Source organism: Tursiops truncatus, chromosome 2 (genome assembly GCF_011762595.2).
Source record: "Tursiops truncatus isolate mTurTru1 chromosome 2, mTurTru1.mat.Y, whole genome shotgun sequence".
In the NCBI taxonomy this organism is placed as follows: Eukaryota; Metazoa; Chordata; class Mammalia; order Artiodactyla; family Delphinidae; genus Tursiops; species Tursiops truncatus.
The window spans coordinates 86,539,875-86,566,288 of NC_047035.1; the positions used below are offsets into that span (position 1 = coordinate 86,539,875).

Below are 26,414 nucleotides of genomic sequence, written 5' to 3' on the forward strand. Positions count from 1 at the left end.
CTCATCACTCAACGTCCATTGGCTGAAAGATCTAGATTTGTGCCCAGCGTGGAGCCTGGCACGAAGGAGTCACTCCGTGAAAGTTTATTTCTCCTTTTCCCCATTTCCTTATTTTTCTGTCTCCTTTGGCTTTTAATCTTTGTCATCTTAACATACTCTCTTATCCTCCTCAAGCACATGCTGATCCAACTAAAAAATAATGAACAGGATACATTTTACCCTTTTTTCTTCATATGCCACTGTCTTTGGGAGATGAAGAGACCTTGGGGTAACCGGTCTTCCTTCTTAAGGAGAAACAGCTCTGACTCCCAAAAATAAACAAACTACAACAACAAAATCCCTTTGTAAAAACAGTCTAAGACTCTACCATTACAGAGTGAACAGACACCTAGAGCATGTGAGGACATGTAGCTTCCTGGTGTCGTGGCACTTTGGGGGGTCTTATACTATTGTCCAGAGCTAAGGATAGTATTTATGCCCAGACAGTGGTGCCTTTACAGGGTGAGGGGCTGACCTCAACACTCCTCAAACACTGGTGATGCTCAAAATTCTGCTGAGCCAGGAGGAATGAAACATGGCAGCAAAGTGGGGCAGGGCTTGTCAAAGGAAACAGCTTCAGGCTTTGGTTTCTTTCCTACAGCTCAAGTCTTCAGCATAAAACCCTAAATGTGACCTGGAGACACAGCGGCTCAGAGCATCAAACAAGAAAACAACACCTGGGGACTTCTGTGGTGGTGCAGTGGTTAAGAATCCGCCTGCCAATGCAGGGGACGCGGGTTCGATCCCTGGTCTGGGAAGATCCCACATGCTGCAGAGCAACTAAGCCCGTGCGCCACAACTACTGAGTCTGTGCTCTAGAGCCCGCGAGCCACAACTACTGGGCCCACGTGCTGCAACTACTGAAGCCCGTGTATCTAGAGCCTGTGCTCCGCAACAAGAGAAGTCACTGCAGTGAGAAGCCTGCTCACTGCAACGAAGAGTAGCCCCTGCTCGCTGCAACTACATAAAGCCTGGGAGCAGCAATGAAGACCTGACGCAGCCAAATAATTAATAAATGAATGAATAAATGAATGAATGAAACAAAAAACATCATCTGATTCTGGCCTGGAGAGGGAGTTACCTGTGGCCCTGGGCACTGGTGGGAGGCTGCGCCCTCCGGGGCTCCAAGGTCCCCAGTGGTGACAGAGATGAAGCTTATGTTTGGAGCTATGAAAAAAATGTGTGGACCCATGAAAGGGGGGCCCTCTGGGGCTCGTGGTGACAGTGCTTTTGGAGGATGGTAGACGACAGTGGGTGTGGGGAAGGGAGGCAGTGAGGCCTGAACGCTTCTGCATACTTTCCCACTTCGGTGGGGATGCCAGAGAGAACCTCCCCACAGCGAGCAAAGGGCTGATGGACGGAAGTTATAGGAACTGCAGGCGTGGGCCTGAAGGGTAGCTGGGCAAGTGGAGGGCAGGAGCATGGCACTATAACCCACTAACTCACCCGCTCATCATCCCTTCAGCAGATATCTATTGAGCATCCACTGCATTCTAGGCCCTGTGCTAGTTCCATGGGTTACAGTGATGAATGAGATAAAGTCCATGCCCTCGTGGAACTCATATTTTTGCAAGGAACACAGGTAATCAAACAGGCGATACCAGCATGGTGTAATAAGTTCTACTCCAATAGGGGTAGAACAGGGCACATGGGGGCACATCAGAGGGGCCCCTCAGTCAGAGTAGGGGTTAGGGAAGGCTTCTGGGAAGAAGTCAAAGCCTAAGCTGAGACCTTACATGTGAGAAGGAGTTAGCCAGAAGGAAAGTGTGGAGAGTAGAGAAGTGAGGAAAGGGGAAGCGATGTTCCAGAGGAGAACTGTACAGGCGAAGGCTCTGAAGAGGAGAAGACTGACGTGTGTGGAGAGCCACAGTATCGTCTGGTGGGGCCACAGCAGGGTGGAGACAGTCGGGGAGATGAAGCTGGAGGAGTAGTCAGGGGCCTTGTTTCTGTATCTGTCCGGAATATCACAGTCCTTGTCAATGCCTTGTGTCTGTAGAGCCGCCCACGTTGTGTAGAGCAGAACAAGAACTGCAGGATTTGCAAGGGCTGAAAAGCCCACGTCAGTTCGGCTCCATCTCTGTCCTGCCCAGATGGGGTTCTTGTGGCACTCAGGTGAGACCCTTCCTAACCAGAACAAGGCGAATCAGCCCATTTACTAGAGAGGGGCAGGACAGCCTCAGCCTGTGACCTGGGCTCTGAGACCACAACACCCGCCCAGCTGCCCTGACTCTAACTGGGCAGCTTTGGGCAAATCACTTCAGCTCTCGAGGCTGCCATTTCAGCATCTAAAAAACGATGGACCACTCCGGCTGAGCTCTGCTACGGGGTCTTCCACGTCTCACAATATGATCTGAAGAGATGACACCGAACTGCAGGGTCCGGTTGGTCCCCGACTCCTGCGGCTAAACTCCGAACATGAGTGACAGACAGTTCAGGGCCTCAGGCTTACTGACCAACCCTCTCCTCCATCTGTGCTTCGAATATTGACTTACCCGCTGCTTATCAGGGTCCACAAAGCGGATCCCAAAATAGTCTTTCTCAAGCAGATTCAGGTGGTGGCAAAGAAGGTCAAACAGGTATTGGCCTTTGGCATCTCTCTGCAAAGAAAGCAAGCTCCGTTGAGAAATGGGCGGGCTTCTTCAGTGTAACTGTGTTTTGATGGTCATTAAAAATCGTTTGTAACAGTTGCATGAGGATGTGAAAGGGGCACATGTCCATAACTATGTCCTCCATATTGTGATGGATTCAACATTCTCAGGAATTCTGAGGCTTTCAGCACCTGGAAGGAGCCCAAGAACCCTTCCTTCCACAAAGATGTCAGAGAAGGCAGATAAGAGTCAGGTAGGCCCAGTTCCCACCTATAATGCACACAGCGTTCCTCTGGACTGTCGTGTGGAACTCACCAAGTCCAGCTGGCTCTGCCTCTAAAGTGCATCATGAATCCTCCTGCTTCTCTGCATCCCCGTCACCAACTCCCTAGGTGAAGCCACCACCACCTCTCAACTGGACCACGGCCAGAGCCTACTAGCCAGTCTTCTGCTTCTGTGCTCACCCTTTCTCCACATGGCGGCCAGGGTGACCGCGATTTAGACAAACTGTCTTTTTTTAATGAATAAGTAATACAGGCACATAGTAAGATATTCAAACATACAAAAGAATATACCATGAAGAGTCTCCCTTTTACCTGTGCTGCAGTTCCCCATCCCCAGAAGCAAACCCTCACCAGCTTCTTGGGTATCCTTAATGAGGTTACTTTATACACGGGCAAGCCTATATACATATACATCTCCTGTTTTAAAAAGACATCAGCAGCATATTTTATACTGTATTCTGCTTCTTGGGATTCTTCCCCATCACGGTATCTTGTGACTCTATAGCAGCACATATAGATATGCCTCACGGCTCTTAACTGCAGCGAGCACGCAGTGATCTTTAATGACTTTGCCACTCCTGTGGGACACTGTCAGCAAGGGGTTTCTCTTGCTCTCAGAATAAAATCCAAGCTCTGACCGCGGCCTCCAAGGCCCTACACGACCTGGCTCCTGCCTCCTCTCTGAACTCACCCCAAATCATTCTTCTCACCACTCTCCGGCCACCATCTCTTTGTTCCTGAGCAGGCCAAGGCTTTTCTGCCTCTGCGTCTTTGTACCCCGTCTGCCTGGGATGCCCTTCCTCCAGCTCTTCATGTCCTTGAGGTCTCAACTCAAATGTCCTTGCTGCAGAGAGGTCTTTCCCTACAGAACAGCCCCTCCCTGTCACTGTCTATCTCATTTATTTATCCTGTTTATTTCCTTCATGGCACTGACAGTCTGTCATTATCTTGTTGATTTGTTTACTTATTTATCATCTGCTCCCTTTCTACACCATACTTTTCACGAGGGTAGGAGCCCTCCCCCAGAAGTTAGCACAGGGCTTGGCATATGGCAGGTGTGTCCTCAATAATTATTTGTGGAAACAATGGATAGAAGGTGGAGGGGTGGCTAAAAGGTTTTACAAAATGTCAAGAAATTAGGCCACTTCTAAACCCATAACCTTCTCCTCAGGGACCTGCCTGGGTATCTCTGATGAGCTGGGAGAATGACTTGCAGGGAAGTGTCAGGACAGCTGGAGCTCTGCAAGACAGCATCTCTGGGCCTGACCCCAGTGGTCTCCGCAGTTCAGCTGAGATGCTCATCTCTGGTGGATCTGTGTTTAATTCTGCATGCAAATCAAGGTGGTCTTATAAGAGCCAAACTATCTCACCTATGACAAGGCCCAAGGCCACGGGTAATTACAGAAGGACCTGGCCCTGCTCCTGGTATGGACAGATCTTTAAGACCTCAAAAGGTTTACCCCTCACCTCTGTCCCTTCTGCTAGCTCACCCTATACTTTTCCAAGGAGAACTAGGGCAGGATATCAAATCTCTCAGCAAGTATCTTAAGAAGCTTACCCTTGCAGGATTGGAAGGATGAGTGAGTGGACAGCTTAACTAAGGAAGATGGTGCCACGTGGGCACCTCCCGTGCTCCTCTGCCGGCCTCACACTCCCGCCCACAACATAACCTTGAGGCAGCTGGCCCCATTCTTACACCCTTCGGTCTCCCACAAGCAAGAGCTACTCTCACAACAGAGCCTTGTTATGAATCACACGGGGACTTCAGGGCAGTGGGCCACAAACCAGGTCTTTCAAAGGACTCCATCAACAACTGTCACTGTGGGCAGGGGCTGTCAACTCTTTCCTTACTGATGCCCCAGAGTGTGGGAAGAGTTTAAAGTCATTTTTAAGGTTCTCTGGGAACAGAGAAAATATGCTTAACCCTGTCTCAAGCAGCATGTCCTGTACTGTTATCTCTCTCAAAGCAATCGAAATGGAATACTAAGAGACAGTTGCATATTATGAATATTTTTCCCTACAAATTGTCCTTTGCACCAAGCTGGCTATTACACTGTGATCAGCTGGGGTGAGTTTTTTGTTTTTAATTGAAGTATAGTTGATTTACATATTATGTTAGTTTCAGGTGAACAGCACAGTGATTCAGTATTTTTGCAGATTATACTTTATTACAGGTTATTACGAGATAATTGGTATAATTCCCTGAGGTATAGAGTATATCCTTGTTGTTCACCTATTTTATAAATAGTACTTTGTATCTGTTAATTCCATACCCCTAATTTGTCCCTCCTGGTGTGAGTTTTAATGGCTGAAGAAGTTCGCTTCCTTACATACAACAGCCATATTAGCAGAAGCCTGGGGCAGCCATGGGGAAATTGCACCTCTGTGATAGAAATCACATGCACTTTTGATAAGACTCATGTCTTCCCGCAGACACAGAGAATGGACTTGAGGACACGGGGAGGGGGAAGGGTAAGCTGGGATGAAGAGAGAGAGTGGCATGGACATATATACACTACCAAACGTAAAATAGATAGCTAATGGGAAGCAGCCGCATAGCACAGGGAGATCAGCTCAGTGCTTTGTGACCATCTAGAGGGGTGGGACAGGGAGGGTGGGAGGGAGACGCAAGAGGGAGGGGATATGGGGATGTATGTATATGTATAGCTGATTCACTTTGTTATATAGCAGAAACTAACACGCCATTGTGTGAAAGCAATTATACTCCAATAAAGATGTTAAAAAAAAAAAGAATCATGTCTTCCACAAAAACAACTCATACTCATGGTTGGCAGCTCAAATACACTTGTAGGGCTCTTAGCTCGTAAGAACATTAAATTCAGCAGATCCAACCTCAGAGTTCTTCCACTTCACAGGAAGAAAAAGGAAGCATGGCTTTTCTCTTTAGGTAGTTGTAAAACAAAAAAAGACACATCCCATTGTACATTCCCTTTATCAGTGAAAAAGGATCTTTTTATCATTATTTCTCAGCATCTGGTGAAACCCCTGCTCCCCACCATGAAGTCAGAGTTCCCTCAGGTTCCCACTTACCCGTGGCGGAGGCATGGTTTTGAGCTACGAGGCTCTTGTGGAGACTAATGAAGAAAGCATCTTCCCTTGCTGTGTCTCCAAGGCTGGAGGGAAGGAAGGGAGAGAGGTAGGAGCAGAGCTCCTCCTTAGAGCAGAATCCCATGAAGTTTAAAACCCCAGAAGAAACACAAAGGCAGGATCTACTGAGAGCCGCTGGGACACCTTTCACACAGAGATGCAATCGCCCCTCCCTTGGAGCACCCACTCCTGTGGCTGGTGGAGTGGCCCCAGGCAGTCTTTGGGGGGAAGATCACAAGGCGGACCCTCGTGGTGGGTTTCTACAGCAACCCTCTGACAGGGGCTAGGGTTTAGGAATTTAAAACTTCCTGGCCTTGCACTTCCAGATGCCAGCCGTGTCCTAGGATTCCCTCTCCGTGGTCTCCCTGCCTTAAGTTGGGGCTTTCTGGAATATTCTCTGGCAGCCAGCTTTCTCTTTTGGTGGGACCACAAAGTCCAGTGAGTTCTGTCTCCTTTTCCCTTTGCTGGCGGTTGCCCTGGTGCTATGCTAACCCGTGTGTTGTGTGCTCAATGTTGCGCCATTGATTATACTGGAGAAACAGGCACGCACGCTGACAGGTGATTACTGTTTAGTCACAAAGTCGGGGCTCCAAGCCTGAGGCCGTTTATCTTCAGGACAAGCGAGCTGAGGCAGAGCACCCGAATCCAGCTAAACCTCAGAGGTTATTCTCTTCACAAGGACATTAGTGGGTCAAAACAATGTATTAAGCACCCATCTAAAAAATAAATGTACATTTTATGAACCACAATAGCACCTACACACATTTGAAAATAATAGTACGTACACATGCATCCTTTTAATTCTCTCTCTATGGTGCTCAGAACGATTCATGAGCCCCTTAGAATCGTTTTGAAACTCAGAGGTCAGGAGAATTCATATTGGTGCTTCTTCCTGGAGGGCCTGGTTCTAGCTCTCTATGGTTTGTCTGTTCTTTAGGGAAGGCACTGAAGCAGCAAGCAGTAAGCAGGCTTGGGCCAGTGACCTAAACTGGTCAAGGTTAATTGCATTTTCTGCCTCACAGTCAACACCCTTGGGTAGGAGAACCGCTTTTTTTTTTAACCCATCACAGGGTCAATCCCAGGGACTCTGGCGTGGTGCATCCAGATAAGAGGAGCTAACATGTAGAAAGCTCCCCACTCACTGGGCCTTATTCAATCCAGCTTACCTGTGAGGCAGGTAGATTATAAATAAAAACTACCTGAGTCGTGAAGGGGGCACGAGCCATCACAACTTTCTCAGATCCTGGGCCACGTGCAGTTAAAGGGGAGCTGGCCGTGGTTTCACGGCCCTTCAAGAAGGCAGAGGGGAGGTGGAAGGTTGCAGGAGGTGGGCACCTGCCCTCCAAAAGCACAAGAGTCCGGGGGTGCGGAAAGGCCATGCCAGGATGGGGGGTGCCTGGGGGAGGAAGCAAGGGCTGAACAAGTTGTCCTCAGGGACTTGAGAGGGAGGGATAAGGCACCCGGCACCCTAGGGGTAGGATGGCATCCCAGCCTCTTTTCTGTCCTAACTTTACATTTACACTTCTTGTAGGCCAAAGACTTGCTGGCTTTCCTTATCCATGTCGTCTAAGGGCATGTGCGTGCAGCCGTCTGCCAGGTTCAGGAGCAGGAGCTGTGTAAAAGCACTTTAATGTCGGAACTTCCCTGGTGGCGCAGTGGTTAAGAATCCGCCTGCCCATGCAGGAGACACGGGTTCGAGCCCCGGTCCGGGGAGATCCCACATGCCGCAGAGCAACTAAGTCAGCGTGCCACAACTACTGAGCTTGCGCCCTAGAGCCACGAGCCACAACTACTGAGCCCATGTGCCACAACTACTCAAGCCTGTGTACCTAGAGCCCGTGCTCCACAACAAGAGAAGCCACCGCAATGAGAAGCCCGTGCACCGCAACGAAGAGTAGCCCCCGTTCGCTGCAACTACAGAAAGCCCACGCGCAGCAACGAAGACCCGAAGCAGCCAAAAATAAATAAATTAATTTAAAAAAAAAAAAAAGCACTTCAATGTCACAGAGGAACAGCCACATTAGCTCATCTTCTCAGGGCCAGGGCATGAGTACGCTGAGCGGAGAAGTGTGAATCAATCACTGGGGTGCGGTCCTGCCCCTGTGTTCGCACACTACAAGCGGCCTGGCTTTCTGAGGCTCAGGGAGGAGAGGGGCACGAATGCTAACAGCAGGGCCCCAGATTTCTTAACCTCTGCACCTTCCATGCCAATTTACATTTTCTTTGAAGGGACAGAACTCCCGCCGAGCTTCTGGCCCAGGAGCCCACTTTTCTTGCTTAGTCATAAACCAACAAAATCTGCCCAGGAACTGCTGAGGCTGCGGCTAGAAAAGCAGCCAGCTCGCTCTGGTAGCAGATGAGGGAGGGTAATTGCAGGGAGAAATGCAGCTGTACTCTGTCGTACAGCGGGTTGCCCCCAGCGCGGCAGGGCCAGAGCTGAGCCCCACGCAGGCCCTCGCTCCCTACTCTCAGAGGAGATGGACTCCAGAGCTCGGCAGTTAGGCTGGGAACGATGGGGCCCATGCAGGTACTTGGTACCTAGAATGTAGCACCAGGAGGCTGTCCTGGAGCCAGCTGGCCATGTGGCTCCTGGGGGAGAGGTCCGGCCCTGAGGAGGGAAGGCAGAGTTCAGAGGGAGAGAGGAACAGTGGTCACCCAGACTCCTGCAGCCACTGGCCCCAGCTAGTCCTTAACAAACGCAGCACCTTCTTGCACCAATAACCAGCCATTCTACATGCAAACTGAGGGAACCGGGTGCTTTTCATGATGCAAATAGGTATGTGTAGGTTCAGATGCCAGGCATGGGGCCTCAGGGAGCCCTGCTGGCAGTCCTTGCTTGGGTCAGAGAACTGGCTGAGCTCGGCGCCACATGGTGTGTTAGGCAGAGGACATGCACGTGGGGCAGGCAAAACACATTCCGTCTGGAACGTGGAGGTCACTGTGTGCAAGTCAACGGCATGGGAGGGAGGACTACGTGTTCTGTTAGCACAGATGGTCCAAGCCAGACTCAACGAGGGCAGTTAAGACCCTCTGAGCAGATCCTCAAACCTGCTGTCGTAGAGCTTGTAAGAGCAGGGCTAACGAGAGGGCTAGACTTACTGAGACATCAGTGATGATGCTTCAAGAGCCAAGGCGTCCCCATTCCTACGTGGATTCCTTGTATCCGGTGAAGTTACCAGAAGGACAAAAAGCCTGAGCTGGGCCTGAAGGAAAGCAAACTCGTCTCTCTTTCTCATGGTAGGGCCACTTTTACAGTAAAGTGACCCTTAGAAGCGTCACTGTTTCTTGCTATTGATGGAATAAATTTCGGTTGTATTTTTCCAGCCAGTGCTGAATACCTCAGTGGACTAGTCATATCATAGCTATAGAATTACTGAAAACTCAGCCTGGCTTGTTAGAAAAAAACTCAACACTTCGTATTTGTGTGAAGCTCATATTCTCTCTCTCTTTCTCACACACACACACACAAACACGCACACACATACACGCACACCCTCTCATACAACTATGCCTACAACGTTGCTTCAGATAATTTGTAAAGAAAGCCCAGCATTTTGGGGCAAATAGACAACCCCTTGGAATGTAAACTGGTGCAGCCACTATGGAAAAGAGTATGGAAGTTTCTCAAAAAACTAAAAATAGAGTTGCTATGTGATCCATTAAGCCCACTCCTGGGCATATATCCAGAAAAAACTATAATTCAAAAAGATATATGCACCCGTATGTTCACAGCAGCACTATACACAATAGCCAAGACATGGAAACAACCTAAATGTCCATCGACAGATGAATGGATAAAGATATGCTACATATATACAACGGAATATTACTCAGCCATAAAAAGAATGAAATAAGGCCATTTGCAGCAACATGGACAGACCTAGAGATTATCATAGTAAGTGAAGTAAGTCAGAAAGAGAAAGACAAATACCATATGATATCACTTATATGTGGAATCTAAAATATGACACAAATGAACTTATCTACAAAACAGGAACAGACTCACAGACATAGAGAACAGACTTGTGGTTGCCGGGGGCAGGGGGGTGGGGGAGGGAAGGACTGGGAGTTTGGGATTAGCAGATGCAAACTATTATATATAGAATGGATAAACAACAAGGTCCTACTGTATAGCACAGGGAACTATATTCAATGTCCTGTGATAAACCATAATGGAAAAGAATATGAAAAAGAATGTATATATGTATAACTGAATCTCTATGCTGCACAGCAGAAATTAGCACAACATTGTAAATCAGCTATACTTCAGTAAAATAAATTACTTAAAAAGGAAATACAATAGACATCCCCTTGCACCCAACCCTAAAGACAGTTTGACAACACATTTTATTGCCTTTTTTTTTTTTTTTGCAAAGGGCAATTGCACATGCTATTTGTCAAGCCTGGGAATTCCTGGGGTTAAGGGGAGTGGCCTGGGTGGCCAGGGTCAGGAGCACCATGTCAAGCTCAGCATCCTCACTGGTTCTCATAATCCTGCAGCCTTCCCCCCAGTCTCCTTGCCCCTCAGCAGAAAACTGCTTATTGGCCAGTACCAACAAATGTGGTGGGTTCTAGGCTGGACACATCAAATAATGAAGAGTCCAGGATTTCTGAGTCCTGGTGCAGTCTCCTTTTCAATTACCCTATCAGGTCACTCACGTTCCCTTGGAGCTGACGTGGAGGCAAAGAGAGCAGAGAGGGGAAGGGCCCTGGGAAGGTTCACTGAGGATGAGCCCTGGGCTTGGAGTCAAGGCCCTGCTCTGCCACTTCTCAGCTTGTGACCTCAGACCTGTCCCTTAATCCTTCTGAGCTTCCGTTTCCTTAGCTACAAAACAAGATTAACACTACATCTCTCAAAGGATTATTGTGAGGCTCAAAACAAGAGACATAATATACATAAAAACCCTGTGTATTTTCCCTACCAACCTCCTCTGCCTCCTGTGACCCCTTCTTCCCTTAGGCTGAATGGACTTGAACATAACACAGCCTTAGCGATGGGGCTGTGCACTCACGGAACAGAAGCCAGTCCTCCCTGGACAAGAATGCTCAGGTGGGTCCTGGCTACACGTCCAGCTGTGCAGTGTCCCCGAGCTTATGGCGTTGGCCACTATTTTGGAAATCTGCCCCGCAGGGCTCTCAAGGCACAGGTTTGCATCTTCTCCATATCCCAAGGCTATTTTCCCCAGACTAGGTCAGAAGAAAAGTATAAAATATCAAATATATGCCATCAACCCAAACCCCTCGGAGGCCTGACAGCTGTATTTAATTCCACGGGGACAAAGGCAGAGCTTCTTCTGATACGCTCTTGACACGCTCCTAACACTCGGGAAGGAGCGAGTGAGGTGGAGGATGAGACACGACACAGTTTCAACAACCACCATACCTTTTAATGCCTTGGCATTAATTAGAAAAAAAAAAAAAAATTGGAAAAGTGTATTTAAGTTACTCCAGAGCGCCGATCTCTTTCAAAAACCATAATTGGTTCTCTTTGGCATTAAAGCTATAAGAGTGAACTGTACCTTCAGACTCTTCCCCCTGCAGTCCGCAGGTGACTGCCCATCCTGCTGGCAGGTAAAGGGGGAGGTACGAACAAGCAGAGCTCACAGCTCCTGGATTGGAGTCCCAAGTTCCCCAGAGCTCACTCAGTCACTCACAGCTGCTGGTGTCCCTAGCTAGGACCAGGCAGGTCATTCTCATTGCTTCTCCTGAGAAGGATAACCAGGGCCTCCCTTGAAAAGTCTCTCATCAGAGCAGAGAAGCCTCTGAGGTAGGGTCCAGGGCACAGCTCTTGGTCTATGGTCCCATTGATGGTACAAAGCCACACTGATGAATGACCCCCTGCCCACCATTTAAGTGGAGACAACCTCACTGGAACAACAAAACTGGAAGTCCCAGGAGAGGAGTGAGACAGCTGGGGCCAGAAACCAAGCAGGTGGTGGAAAGATGGTTTATTTTACAGATGCTGAGGCCTGGGAAAGCAATAGGGCAAACCCCAGATCTCCCAATAGCAGCTGTCCCAGTGGTGGAGGGGGATGGAGCGGGGAGGTAAGGTAGGAGGCAATGGCTAGCTCTCTTGAAAATAGTTTCCTTAATAAGCAAATTCAGAACCATACCATGCTCTGGACCAGTGGTTCTAACTGGAGCCTGCATTGGAATCACCTGCATAGTTGTTAAAACAGAATGCTGGGCCCCTCTCCCAGAGTATCTGGCCCAGTGGGTCTGGGATGGGGCTTAGCAAGATCAAGGTGATGCCCATGCGGATGGTCTGGGGATCATGGGACTGGATCCACCCTTCTCCAGCACCTGTTGGTCACTAGCTGCTCTCGGGGCAAGGACTGCAGGGATAAGGGGAAGAAAAAGTGGATATTTGAACTCCAGGACAAATACCACTCTAGAATCATGCCCCTGCTTTGTCAGCACAATTCTCACTTTTTTTTAAAGTGCTCAGTTTATTTATTTTTTTTTTAAAGATTTTTTTTGACGTGGACCATTTTTAAAGTCTTCACTGAATTTGTTACAATACTGCTTCTGTTTTATGCCTTGGGGTTTTTTTGGCCATGAGGCACGTGGGATATTAGATCCCTGACCAGGGATCGAACCTGCACCCGCTGCACTGGAAGGCGAAGTCTCAACCACTGGACCGCCAGGGAAGTCCCACAACTCTCACTTTTTATTCAGTTTTCATGTTCTCACGTACCAAGAGTACCAACTTCAGAGTACTAGGCTTGTGGGTTCAATACTACAGAGGAATTCTGCTCCTTCCTGCCAGATTTTTCAAACTCTACCTTTCATGACAGTGGGCAGCTGCCCAGTTCTGGCTGGAAAGTTCAAGTCCCCAATCACCATTTACTTTCAATGGCTAAGTAGCACAAAATTCACTGCCCTTTTGCCATGAGCTACATCATCAGAAAATAAAGCTGGCAGGTATCATCAAACCTAATTCAGAGAAAGAGCTCCCTTCTCACCCCAGTTTTGCCATCAGTGGCAGGGAGTCTGTTCCAAAACATTTCCTCCCCTGGCCTCTAGGGTCTCTCGTCTAGGGAGCAGGTGGGCTGGGGGCTGCCCCAGACCCGTGCCTGCTGCTGCCTCCTTCCTGCCTCTGTGCTCTTTAAGGTTCTCAGTCAGACTTCCGTCTTGGCTGTCATGACCAGCCTTCTCCTTTCTCCTTCCTGGGCGAGGATCCAGACATTCCTCCATCAGTGGGTGGGGAAGTAGATGGGTATGGGATAGATGCCCCAAGGATGTTCCATGCCAGCAAGGAAAGTCTTCTGTGTTCAGCTTTGAGCCGGGAGTTTGGGGAAGCAGGGACATGAGGGAGTAAGGAAAAGCAAATTCTGAGCCCAAGAGAATTTGGGCAAGTCCTTTCTTTCTCTGAGTCTCAGTTTCCCTCTGTGTAAATGACCTTGTGTCCCTTTATGCCTTTATGTGCCCAGAGCCTCTGATTCTGTTCTTAGCTGACCACAGTAATCACACTCCAGGTCCATCTTCTCTTAAGTGAGGATAAAATAAGTGAAAAAAAAAAAACAAAAAACAAAAAGGGTAATCAGGGGCTTCCCTGGTGGCGCAGTGGTTGAGAGTCTGCCTGCCGATGCAGGGGACACGGGTTCGTGCCCCGGTCCAGGAAGATCCCACATGCCGCGGAGCGGCTGGGCCTGCGCGTCCGGAGCCTGCGTGTCTGGAGCCTGTGCTCCGCAATGGGAGAGGCCACAGCAGTGAGAGGCCCGCGTACTGAAAAAAAAAAAAAAAAAAAAAAAAAAGGGTAATCAGGTAGCTTTACAAGGTGAATGTTCATTAAGACATTTATCACTAGTTTAATTAATTTGAAAAACTCAGGGCCATTGCTCAAAGTAAATGGGAAGAGTAACTAAACAGAATTCATTCAATTCTGGAAACTGCCTCTAGCAGGCCTCAGACAGTGAAGACCATTATGTGAAACTGTTATCCCACTATGAGTCTGGTCATTTTACATTCCGCTGTAAACTACGGAAAAAATCCTCTTAGATCCTCCAGTGCACACCTCCAGCCTCACACAGAGGGAACTGCTGCAGGATCTTCTCAGGTTGGATGCTGAGGCTGTGCCTCCCTCTGTCCTCCCCAGGCCCACTGTTTCCTAGACTACATCCCAGGCGGCAGTGGGGCTCCTGAATTTCTGTATGAAAGGGCCTTAGGGGTGACAGTCTGGGGCTGGGGAGGGGAATGAAGTTTTCTTTGCATGACCCTGAATATAAGATTGAGAACTCTTCAACTGTCTAGTAAAGAAGGGATAGAGAATGACAGAGATGGGAAGGGGCTGATAAGGCGTTCCTTCCAACCTCATCCCACACTATCCTAAATTTGCCTGGAGGCAGAGCCTCTGAACTTGGGCTGAGATAAAAGTCAAGGATGTGCTTTGAGGTAAGTGCCCTCCCAGTCCCTGAGCTTAAGTTTCCTGAGGGTTCTTCCAGATATAATTACTTCAGTGGCTGAGCAGCAACAGGTACCTCTTGGTCTATGAATAATTCCTGGGCTTGGAAATGTATCTCCTCACATGCACTGGAGGTGGGGTGGGGTGATCACCTCCCCAGGACGTCAGGTGAAACCACGGTCTAGGCCTTGCAGTATGGTGGAGAGAGCAAACGGAGGTGGCAAGACTTGTGGACGTGTGCCAGAGCTCCTTCAGCAGTTCTTCGGCCTGAAGAGTAGGGGTGAAGGCAGGAGAGGGGGAGCCTTGAGCTCAGCAGCACACCCGAGGTCTCTGGCACATCCCTGTCATCTCTGTGCCTCCGCACAGCAAGGCCGCCAGTACTGAGACCAAGAGTCCCCTGAGGGCTGTACGGCAGCGCAGAGAAATCACTCCTGAAAAAAATTTTGCACATCTGCTGCAAACTGAATATTGTGTCATTTGAAGGCCAAAAAATGGATGACAAACCCCTGGGAAAAATGCCCAACTCAGTATATATCTATTGAGGGCCTCCCATGGGCCAGGCACTGCCTGAGCGTTCTCAGGACTGCAGAGACATGGGATTTAGAGACATCTGAAAAAGTGACTTGGGAAAAGCCATCTTCTTTCCTCCAATCTCCTGGCACTCACTATGTGTACCATGCACCCGTCCTACTGCTGCCTCTCCATGTTCATGTCCCCGTTCCTGTCTGTTACCAGGAGAGGTAGAAGTGTGCTCCCCAGTGTTTGCACTCATAGCGCACAGCCCAGGGCCTTGTACCTGATCCTCAGGAAGTGTTGGTTGATTAGCTACTAAATGATATGACCAGGCTATTAGCTGAAGATTAGCAGTAGCTCATCTTCCCTGATGAGGTCCTCCTGGGTCTTCAACTCCTAATACCCAGTGAGATCAGTGTAGGAAAGAACAGAGAAGGATCATGTTGGGATAAGACTGCTCCTGGAGATGGAGTCCCTGTCCAAAGCAGAGTCAAACTTAACCCTAGAAATTATTCCAGGATTGGAGTCCCAAGTATTACCTTTTGTCCGGCCTCCTGATTCTAACTCCACCTGCACCTGAGTGGTACAAGGGGCTCCCAGCCTAAACGCCACCAGGCAACAGAAAGTGGCCTGCAGTACAGCTCGGCTCCAAAATAACTGCTTGGTCACCCACACACATCATGGGAAAGGGAAACACAGCTCTGCTTCCAGGAAGGTCTCTAGCTGGGTCCTTGCCATAGAAAAGGGAATTAAAAGTTCGATACTGGAAAAGACTAATCATTACGTATGTGTAATTATATTGATGTGAATCTCAGAGCCAAGTTCCTTTCAGGAAGTTGATATTGGAAAACACTTTCATGCTCCTGGGATCATGTGGAATAGGAGTTAGGATGTTTTTTTTTTTTTGCGGTATATGGGCCTCTCACTGTTGTGGTCTCTCCCGTTGCGGAGCACAGGCTCCGGACGCGCAGGCTCAGCGGCCATGGCTCACGGGCCCAGCCGCTCCGCGGCACGTGGGATCTTCCCAGACCGGGGCACGAACCCATGTCCCCTGCATCAGCAGGCGGACTCTCAACCACTGTGCCACCAGGGAAGCCCTAGGATGTTTTTAATTTCTGTAAATTATCAGACACCTTCCCATGGGCAAATTCCACATGTCTCTAGGTATTTCCCTCTTTCCCTTACAGTTTTTCTGATGCTTTGCCTGTCTTTCTAAAATATTTCCCGACACCTAGCCAAGGTGCCCAGGATCTTCTTTGGGCTTCAGATCAATGGGTGATTAATAACATAGGATTGGATACCTGCCTTGTCGTTTGTCACAGGTCAGGTTATACAGGAAGTGACTCTGGGATGGAGTTTAGCATGCAGGATGTTTTTAAGGAGTGCTCTCGGAATTGACACCCATGGAAAGTTATGAAAGAAAGCTGGAGTGGGCCGAGGGAGAAGGTGAGCTGCGATGCAGGCCTAGTGTCGACTAGGCTGAACTATGGAGAGCTCTGGAGCTAGAATGGTCCTTCAGAGTTATTTCAAGTTGAACCAAAATAGCCAGGCCTTGTACGCCCCTGCTTGAGCAGTCACTGGATGTAGACCACTGCCAACAGCACTCCCAGGGGATTGGGTGGAACATCAGAGTCTATCAGATCACTCTCAACACAAACCCAAAATCATAACTACCATTTCTTAAGAGAAACGTGCAAAGCATTCCTCAAGCATTCTCTCTGATGCTAACAATTCCGTAACAAAGGTTTCTATTAATCCCATTTTACCAAAGAGGAAACCAAGGCTTAGTGGAGTTAAATGACATATCTAAGACCACACAACTAGTATGTGGGGCTCAAATCCAGGCCTACCTTGCCCCAAAGTTCACACTCCTTCCATTATGCTGAACTGCCATCCTTCGATTTTTCTCGTATGTCCCCTGCGGAAGCAACCTACAGCTCCATACTTCTATGCAGCTTTGGGTTGGATTTATAATCCTCTGACTCTATGTCTAAATGCATAGCTAAGCCCATTGCTTGAATTCTTTTCTGACTCTTTAGATCTCTTAGACCTGGGCACTATTGGCCTGCTTCAAGCAGAAAACCACTCCTGCTGGAAAAAGTGGAGATGCCAGGCTTCTCCATGAAGATACACAAAGGGGAAAAATCCTCAAAACCTAACAGGAAGCCAGTAATTCAGTCGACAATATTTGAAGATGATGAATAAGAAATAAGCAGCATTTAAAGCCAGATTTCTTCTTACTTTTCTTTTAGGTTTTTTTTTGGATCAGAACATTTCCAAATCTTTATATCCAGGAAATTAGAGATCAGCTGGTAACCAATCCCAAATCTCGAGGTATTTGGGGGAGCTGAGGCAAGAGCTGGGTGTAACACGAGAGGTCATATGCACTCTTTCTATACCCCCAAAGGCTGTTATCAATTTTTTAAAAAAATTTTTTATTTTGTCTGTGCTGGGTTTTAGTTGCAGCATGCAGGACCTTAGCTGCAGCATGTGGGATCTAGTTCCCTGACCAGGGATTGAACTCGGGGCCCCCTGCATTGGGACCGTGGAGTCTTACCCACTGGACCACCAGGGAAGTCCCTATTTTGTTCTTCCTTTGTACACTCCAGATATCATTAAACTTTACATTTTATTTATTTATTTTTGCCTGTGTTGGGTCTTCGTCTCTGTGCCAGGGCTTTCTCTAGTTGCGGCAAGTGGGCGCCACTCTTCATCGCGGTGCGCGGGCTTCTCACTATCGCGGCCTCTCTTGTTGCGGAGCACAAGCTCCAGACGCGCAGGCTCAGTAGTTGTGGCTCACGGGCCTAGCTGCTCCATGGCATGTGGGATCTTCCCAGACCAGGGCTCGAACCCGTGTCCCCTGCATTGGCAGGCAGATTCTCAACCACTGTGTCACCAGGGAAGCCCAGATATCGTTAAAGTTTAACATGACATCTATAGGCCTGAGGAAGTCGTCAGCTCACGACAAGAAAAGCTGCTGCCTCAGCAAAACGATGCATCATTGGCAAGTTAACTTGGCCCTGCGGGTCTTTCTCCCCAGGCAGAGTGTTTTATATGTTGTTCTCTGAGGTGCTCTTTTCAATTCATCAAAGGTACTTACTTAGGAAAGCATGTGACATCAGACTGTGTAAGAGACACAGTCAGTGGAATAAGCTCTGGAGCAGCCCCTCAGTGTGTTCAAGTCCTCCCTGAACTTCAAGTAAGAAATCTTTTGAGGCCATATTACTGATACCTATTCTCCCTGCCCAAGAGGACTCCAAAGATGAAGAGTGATGGGGTGATCCCCTCAATTTTCCATTAACTAGAGGTGAACCTTATTTTGGGGAGGGGAAGAATTTCTCACAAATTACGGTGAGGAGATATATGTCATAACAGAGGTATTGTACAAGGTACAGGGATAGTGTGATGGAATGAGACTACCAGAAAGACCTCACAAAGAGAAGGATTTACTAACTGAGTCTTGAAGCATGCATAGAGCTTGCCAGCCTGCGAGTGGGAGAACGGCATAGGGAACAGCATGTCCAGAGCAGGGCATGTTCTAGGAATTTTACCACCTGCCATGGCACAAGGAGGTCTGTTGCAGGAGATCAAGGTGAAATACGGAGAGGCAGACAAGGGCTGGGTGGTCAATGGCCACATATGCCATCCTAAGGGCTTTATTCTGTCAATGATGGCAAAGGTTGGAAAGATTTTAAGTGGGAATAAGATGTAAGTAGATTTCATGTTGGTGGAGGAGGATTAGAAGACGGTAAGACTAGAAGCAGGAAGACCAGATGGAAAATCATTGTAACAATCCAAATGAGCTTTGATGGACACACAGACTACGATAATGGTGATAAGAATAAAAATGGGATGGATTAAAGAAATATTTAGGTGGCAGAATAAACAGTGTTTCAGTGACCAGTTTGAAGAGGGCTGTGAATGAGTAGAAACAGAGGACAATTTCCACAATTTCAGTTCAGCAAGGAGGCTGGGAGAATAGGTTGAAAAGCTATCTTTAAATTGAGCATTATCACAATGACTTTGGTGAATGGGTCATTAATTCTTTCAGGGATCCGACTATTGAATTAATTAAGGAAATAATTAAGATTTCCTAGATCAGTCATTACATTGATTTATTTTTAGAGCACACTGTTTTTGGCAAATCTTATCTTAAAAAAATATTTGCTAGAATACATTTCCTTCTTATAGGTACCATGATTGAATTCAATTTTCAAGGCATATAAGTCATGTTTGTATAAACAGAGATTTGTACATTTCTTTAAAGTTAGTTTTAGATGCTCTCCTCTGATCTTCCATAGCATTCTGGGCATACCCTCCCTCTCCGTATGTTGTAATGATCTACTAATTTGTCATGGAGGCAGGGTGGATGGAACAGGGACCTTGTCTTACTTCTCTGGTATGCCTAATCCTTGAAACATAGCAGGCACTCAAGGAAATAATCTTGACTCAATAAAAGCTGTAAAAATAAAAGTAGTGGGGCTTCCCTGGTGGCGCAGTGGTTGAGAGTCCGCCTGCCGATGCAGGGGACGCGGGTTCGTGCCCCGGTCCGGGAAGATCCCACATGCCGCGGAGTGGCTGGGCCTGTGAGCCATGGCCGCTGAGCCTGCGCGTCCGGAGCCACAACAGTGAGGGGCCCGCGTACCGCAAAAAAAAAAAAATAAATAAAATAAATAAATAAATAAATAAAAGTAGTAAAGTATATCTAACAACCCCATTCCAACTGCCCTTTCCTTAGACTGGCGAGTAGAACTGAAACTAATTGTGCACAAAAACCTATGTGAATGCTCCTCTCGTCCCAGCAGCTGAGTCTCAGCACTAACTTCAAGTGGTATACTGGTGAAAACTTTCACACCAAGCAGAGTCAATTCCAGGCATAGGAAACACAGTACATCTCAAGATTTAGCCCATCAGCAGGCGTTCTGGAGGCAATATATTTTCATCTCTAAGATTCTTATTCAAGAGATATATTAAGAGAATGACTGGCACTTATACTTATTGTCAAATTAGCTATGACAGGTGTACAATGTTTTCACTTTAAGGAGGAGCTTCAAGATGGCGGAAGAGTAAGACGTGGAGATCACCATCCTCCCCAAAAATACAGCAGAAATACACCTACATGTGGAACAACTCCTACAGAACACCTACTGAACGCTGGCAGAAGACCTCAGACCTCCCAAAAGGCAAGAAACTCCCCACGTACCTGGGTAGCGCAAAAGAAAAAAGAAAAAACAGAGACAAAAGAATAGGGACAGGACCTGCACCAGTGGGAGGGAGCTGTGAAGGAGGAAAGGTTTCCACACACTAGGAAGCCCCTTCTCGGGCGGAGACCACGGGTGGCGGAGTGGGGAGCTTCGGAGCCATGGGGGAGAGCGCAGCAACAGGGGTGCGGAGGGCAAAGCGGAGAGATTCCCACACAGAGGATTGGTGGCGACCAGCACTCACCAGCCCGAGAGGCCTGTTTGCTTACCCGCTGGGGTGGGTGGGGGCTGGGAGCTGAGGCTCGGGCTTTTGTCGGATCCCAAGGAGAGGACTGGGGTTGGCGGCATGAACACAGCCTGAAGGGGCTAGTGCACCACAGCTAGCCAGGAGGGAGTCCGGGAAAACGTCTGGAGCTGGCGAAGAGGCAAGAGACTTTTTCTTGCCTCTTTATTTCGTGGTGCGCAAGGAGAGGGGATTAAGAGCGCTGCTTAAAGGAGCTCCGGAGACGGGCGCGAGCCGCGGCTATCAGCGCGGACCCCAGAGACGGGCATGAGACGCTAAGGCTGCTGCTGCCGCCACCAAGAAGCCTGTGTGCGAGCACAGGTCACTGTCCACACCTCCCTTCCGGGGAGCCTGTGCAGCCTGCCACTGCCAGGGTCCCGGGATCCAGGGACAACTCCCCCGGGAGAACGCACTGCGCACCTCAGGCTGGTGCAACGTCATGCTGACCTCTGCCGCCACAGGCTCGCCCCGCATCTGTACCCCTCCCTCCCCCGGGCCTGAGTGAGCCAGGGTCCCCGAATCAGCTGCTCCTTTAACCCCGTCCTGTCTCAGAGAAGAACAGACGCCCTCAGGCGACCTACACGCAGAGGCGGGGCCAAATCCAAAGCTGAACCCCAGGAGCTGTGCGAACAAAGAAGAGAAAGGGAAATCTCTCCCAGCAGCCTCAGGAACAGTGGATTAAATCTCCACAATCAACTTGATGTACCTGCATCTGTGGAATACCTGAAGAGACAACGAATCATCCCAAATTGAGGAGGTGGACTTTGGGAGCAACGATATATATATTTTTGTCCCTTTTTCTCTTTTTGTGAGTGTGTATGTGTATGCTTGTGTGTATGATTTTGTCTGTATAGCTCTGCTTTTACCATTTGTCCTAGGGTTCTGTCTGTCCGTTTCTTGTTTTGTTTTTTAAGTATAGTTTTTAGCACTTGTTACCATTGGTGGATGTGTTTTTTGGTTTGGTTGCTCTTCTTTCTTTTTTTAATTAAAAAAATTTTTTTAATGATCATTTTTTATTTTAATAACTTTATTTTATTTTATTTATTTTACCTTCTACTTTCTTAATTTCTTTTTTTTCTCCCGTTTACTCTGAGCCGCGTGGATGACAGGGTCTTGGTGCTCCAGCCAGGTGTCAGGGCTGTGCCTCTGAGGTGGGAGAGCCAAGTTCAGGACACTGGTCCACAAGAGACCTCCCAGCTCCACATAACATCAAATGGCAAAAATCTCCCAGAGGTCTCCATTAAACGCCAAGACCCAGCTCCACTCAATGACCGGCAAGCTACAGTGCTGGACAGCCTACGCCAAACAACTAGCAAGACAAGAACACAACCACACCCATTAGCAGAGAGGCTGCCTAAAATCATAATAAGGACACACACAGCCCAAAACAACCACCAAATGTGGACCTGCCCACCAGAAAGACAAGATCCAGCCTCATTCACCAGAACACAGGCACTAGTCGCCTCCACCAGGGAGCCTACACAACCCACTGAATCAACCTTAGCCACTGGGGGCAGACACCAAAAACAACGGGAACTACGAACTGCAGCCTGCGAAAAGGGGACCCCAAACACAGTAAGATAAGCAAAATGAGAAGACAGAGAAACACACAGCAGATGAAGAAGCAAGGTAAAAACCCACCAGACCTAACAAATGAAGAGGAAATAGGCAGTCTACCTGAAAAAGAATTCAGAATAATGATAGTAAAGATGACCCAAAATCTTGGAAATAGAATGGAGACAATACAAAAAACGTTTAACAAGGACCTAGAAGAACTAAAGAGCAAACAGTGATGAACAAGACAATAAATGAAATTCAAAATTCTCTAGAAGGGATCAAGAGCAGAATAACTGAGGCAGAAGAATGGATAAGTGACCTGGAAGATAAAATAGTGGAAATAACTACTGCAGAGCAGAATAAAGAAAAAAGAATGAAAAGAATTGAAGACAGTCTCAGAGACCTCTGGGACAACATTAAATGCACCAACATTCGAACTATAGGGGTCCCAGAAGAAGAAGAGAGGAAGAAAGGGATGCAGAAAATATATGAAGAGATTATTGTTGAAAACTTCCCTAATATGGGAAAGGAAATAGTTAATCAAGTCCAGGAAGCACAGAGAGTCCCATACAGGATAAATCCAAGGAGAAACACGCCAAGACACATATTAATCAAACTATCAAATAGTAAATACAAAGAAAAAAGATTAAAAGCAGCAAGGGAAGAACAACAAATAACACACAAGGGAATCCCCATAAGGTTAACAGCTGACCTTTCAGCAGAAACTCTGCAAGCCACAAGGGAGTGGCAGAACATATTTAAAGTGATGAAACGGAAAAACCTACAACCAAGATTACTCTATCCAGCAAGGATCTCATTCAGATTCAACAGAGAAATTAAAACCTTTACAAACAAGCAAAAGCTAAGAGAATTCAGCACCAACAAACCAGCGTTACAACAAATGCTAAAGGGACTTCTCTGGGCAGGAAACACAAGAGAAGGAAAAGACCTACAATAACAAACCCAAAACAATTAAGAAAATGGTAATAGGAACATACATATCGATAACTACCTTAAATGTAAGATTCAATGCTCCAATCTGGAGCAGACTGGCTGAATGAATACAAAAACAAGACCCGTACATATGCTGTCTACAAGAACCCATTTCAGACCTAGGGACACATACAAACTGAAAGTGAGGGTATGGAAAAAGATACTCCATGCAAATGCAAATCAAAAGAAAGCTAGAGTAGCAATTCTCATATCAGACAAAATAGACTTTAAAACAAAGACTATTACAAGAGACTAAGAAGGAGAGTACATAATGATCAAGGGATCAATCTAAGAAGAAGATATAACAATTGTAAATATTTATGCACCCAACATAGGAGCACCTCAAAACATAAGGCAAATACTAACAGCCATAAAAGGGGAAATCGACAGCAACACAATCATAGTAGGGGACTTTTAACACCCCACTTTCACCAATGGACAGATCATCCAAAATGAAAATAAATAAGGAAACACAAGCTTTAAATGATACATTAAACAAGATGGACTTAATTGATATTTATAGGACACTCCATCCAAAAACAACATAATACACTTTCTTCTCAAGTGCTCATGGAACATTCTCCAGGATAGATCATATCTTGGGTCACAAATCAAGGCTTGGTAAATTTAAGAAAATTGAAATTGTATCAAGTATCTTTTCCGACCACAACACTATGAGACTAGATATCAATTACAGGAAAAAATCTGTAAAAACTACAAACACGTGGAGGCTAAACAATACACTACTTAATAACCAAGAGATCACTGAAGAAATCAAAGAGGAAATCAAAAAATACCTAGAAACAAATGACAATGGAGACACGACGACCCAAAACCTATGGGATGCAGCAAAAGCAGTTCTAAGAGGGAAGTTTACAGCAATACAATCCTACCTTAAGAAACAAGAAACATCTCAAATAAACAACCTAACCTTACACCTAAAGCAATTAGAGAAAGAAGAACAAAAAAACCCCAGAGTTAGCAGAAGGAAAGAAATCATAAAGATCAGATCAGAAATAAATGAACAAGAAATGAAGGAAACAATAGCAAAGATCAATAAAACTAAAAGCTGGTTCTTTGAGAAGATAAACTAAATTGATAAACCAGTAGCCAGACTTATCAAGAAAAAAAGGGAGAAGACTCAAATCAATAGAATTGGAAATTAAAAAGGTGAAGTAACAACTGACATTGCAGAAATACAAAGGATCATGAGAGATTACTACAAGCAACTCTATGCCAATAAAACGGACAACATGGAAGAAAAGGACAAATTCTTAGAAATGCACAACCTTCCGAGACTGAACCAGCAAGAAATAGAAAATATGAACAGACCCATCATAAGCACTAAAACTGAGACTGTGATTAACAACCTTCCAAGAAACAAAAGCCCAGGACCAGATGGCTTCACAGGAGAATTCTATCAAACATTTAAAGAAGAGCTAACACCTATCCTTCTCAAACTCTTCCAAAATATAGCAGAGGGAGGAACACTCCCAAACTCATTCTACGAGGCCACCATCACTCTGATATCACCACCAGACAAAGATGTCACAAAGAAAGAAAACTACAGGCCAATATCACTGATGAACATAGATGCAAAAATCCTCAACAAAATAGTAGCAAACAGAATCCAACAGCACATTAAAAGGATCATACACCATGATCAAGTGGGGTTTATCCAAGGAATGCAAGGATTCTTCAATATATGCAAATCATTCAATGTGATACACCGTATTAACAAACTGAAGGAGAAAAACCATATGATCATCTCAACAAGTGCAGAGAAAGCTCTCGACAAAATTCAACACCCATTTATGATAAAAACCCTCCAGAAAGTAGGCATAGAGGGAACTTTCCTCAACATAATAAAGGCCATATATGACAAACCCACAGCCAACATCGTCCTCAATGGTGAAATACTGAAACCATTTCCACTAAGATCAGGAACAAGACAAGGTTGCCCACTCTCACCACTCTTACTCAACGTAGTTTTGGAAGTTTTAGCCACAGCAATCAGAGAAGAAAAAGAAATAAAAGGAATCCAAAACGGAAAAGAAGAAGTAAAGCTGTCACTGTTTGCAGATGACATGATACTGTACATAGAGAATCCTTAAGAGGCTACCAGAAAACTACTAGACCTAATCAATGAATTTGGTAAAGTAGCAGGATACAAAATTAATGCACAGAAGTCTCTTGCATTCCTATGCACTAATGATGAAAAATCTAAAAGTGAAATTAAGAAAACACTCCTATTTACCATTGCAACAAAAAGAATAAAATATCTAGGAATAAACCTACCTAAGGAGACAAAAGACCTGTATGCAGAAAATTATAAGACACTGATGAATGAAATTAAACACGATACAAACAGATGGAGAGATATACCATGTTCTTGGATTGGAAGAATCAACATTGTGAAAATGACTCTACTACCCAAAGCAATCTACAGATTCAGTGCAATCGCTATCAAACTACCACTGGCATATTTCACAGAACTAGAACAAATAAATTTAACAATTTTTATGGAAACACAAAAGACCCCGAAAAGACAAAGCAATCTTGAGAAAGAAGAACGGAGCTGGAGGAATTACGCTCCCTGACTTCAGACTATACTGCATAGCTACAGTAATCAAGACAGTTTGGTACGGGCACAAAAACAGAAATATAGATCAATGGAACAGGATAGAAAGCCCAGCGATAAACCCACGCACATATGGTCACCGTATCTTTGATAAAGGAGACAAGAATATTCAATGGAGAAAAGACAGCCTCTTCAATAAGTGGTGCTGGGAAAACTGGACAGCTACATGTAAAAGAATGAAATTAGAACACTCCCTAACATCATACACAAAAATAAACTTAAAATGGATTAAAGACCTAAATGTAAGGCCAGACACCATCGAACTCTTAGAGGAAAACATAGGTAGAACACTCTATGACATAAATCACAGCAAGATCCTTTTTGACCCACCTTCTAGAGAAATGGAAATAAAATCAAAAATAAACAAATGGGACCTAATGAAACTTCAAAGCTTTTGCACAGCAAAGGAAACCATAAAGAAGACGAAAAGACAACCTTCGGAACTGGAGAAAACACTTGCAAATTAAGCAATTGACAAAGGATTAATCTCCAAAATTTACAAGCAGCTCATGCAGCTCAATATCAAAGAAACAAACAACCCAATCCAAAAATGGGCAGAAGACCTAAATAGGCAGTTCTCCCAAGAAGATATACAGATTGCCAACAAACACATGAAAGAATGCTCAACATCAGCAATCATTAGAGAAATGCAAATCAAAACTACAATGAGATATCATCTCACACCAGTCAGGATGGCCCTCATCAAAAAATCTACAAACAATAAATGCTGGAGAGGGTGTGGATAAAAGGGAACCCTCTTGCACTGTTGGTGGGAATGTAAAATGATACAGCCACTATGGAGA

General features: G+C 46.4%; 1 protein-coding gene across 2 annotated transcripts in view; it reads right to left on the reverse strand.

The window, feature by feature from the left end:
• Window positions 1-26,414, reverse strand: part of FRMD5 (FERM domain containing 5) — a 338,961-nt gene that overhangs the window by 42,763 nt on the left and 269,784 nt on the right. For both annotated transcript variants that reach the window (XM_073800881.1, XM_073800880.1), the window contains exon 2: window positions 2,532-2,636. In XM_073800881.1, the coding sequence (XP_073656982.1) occupies window positions 2,532-2,636 (105 nt within the window). The remainder of the gene's footprint in view (window positions 1-2,531; window positions 2,637-26,414) is intronic.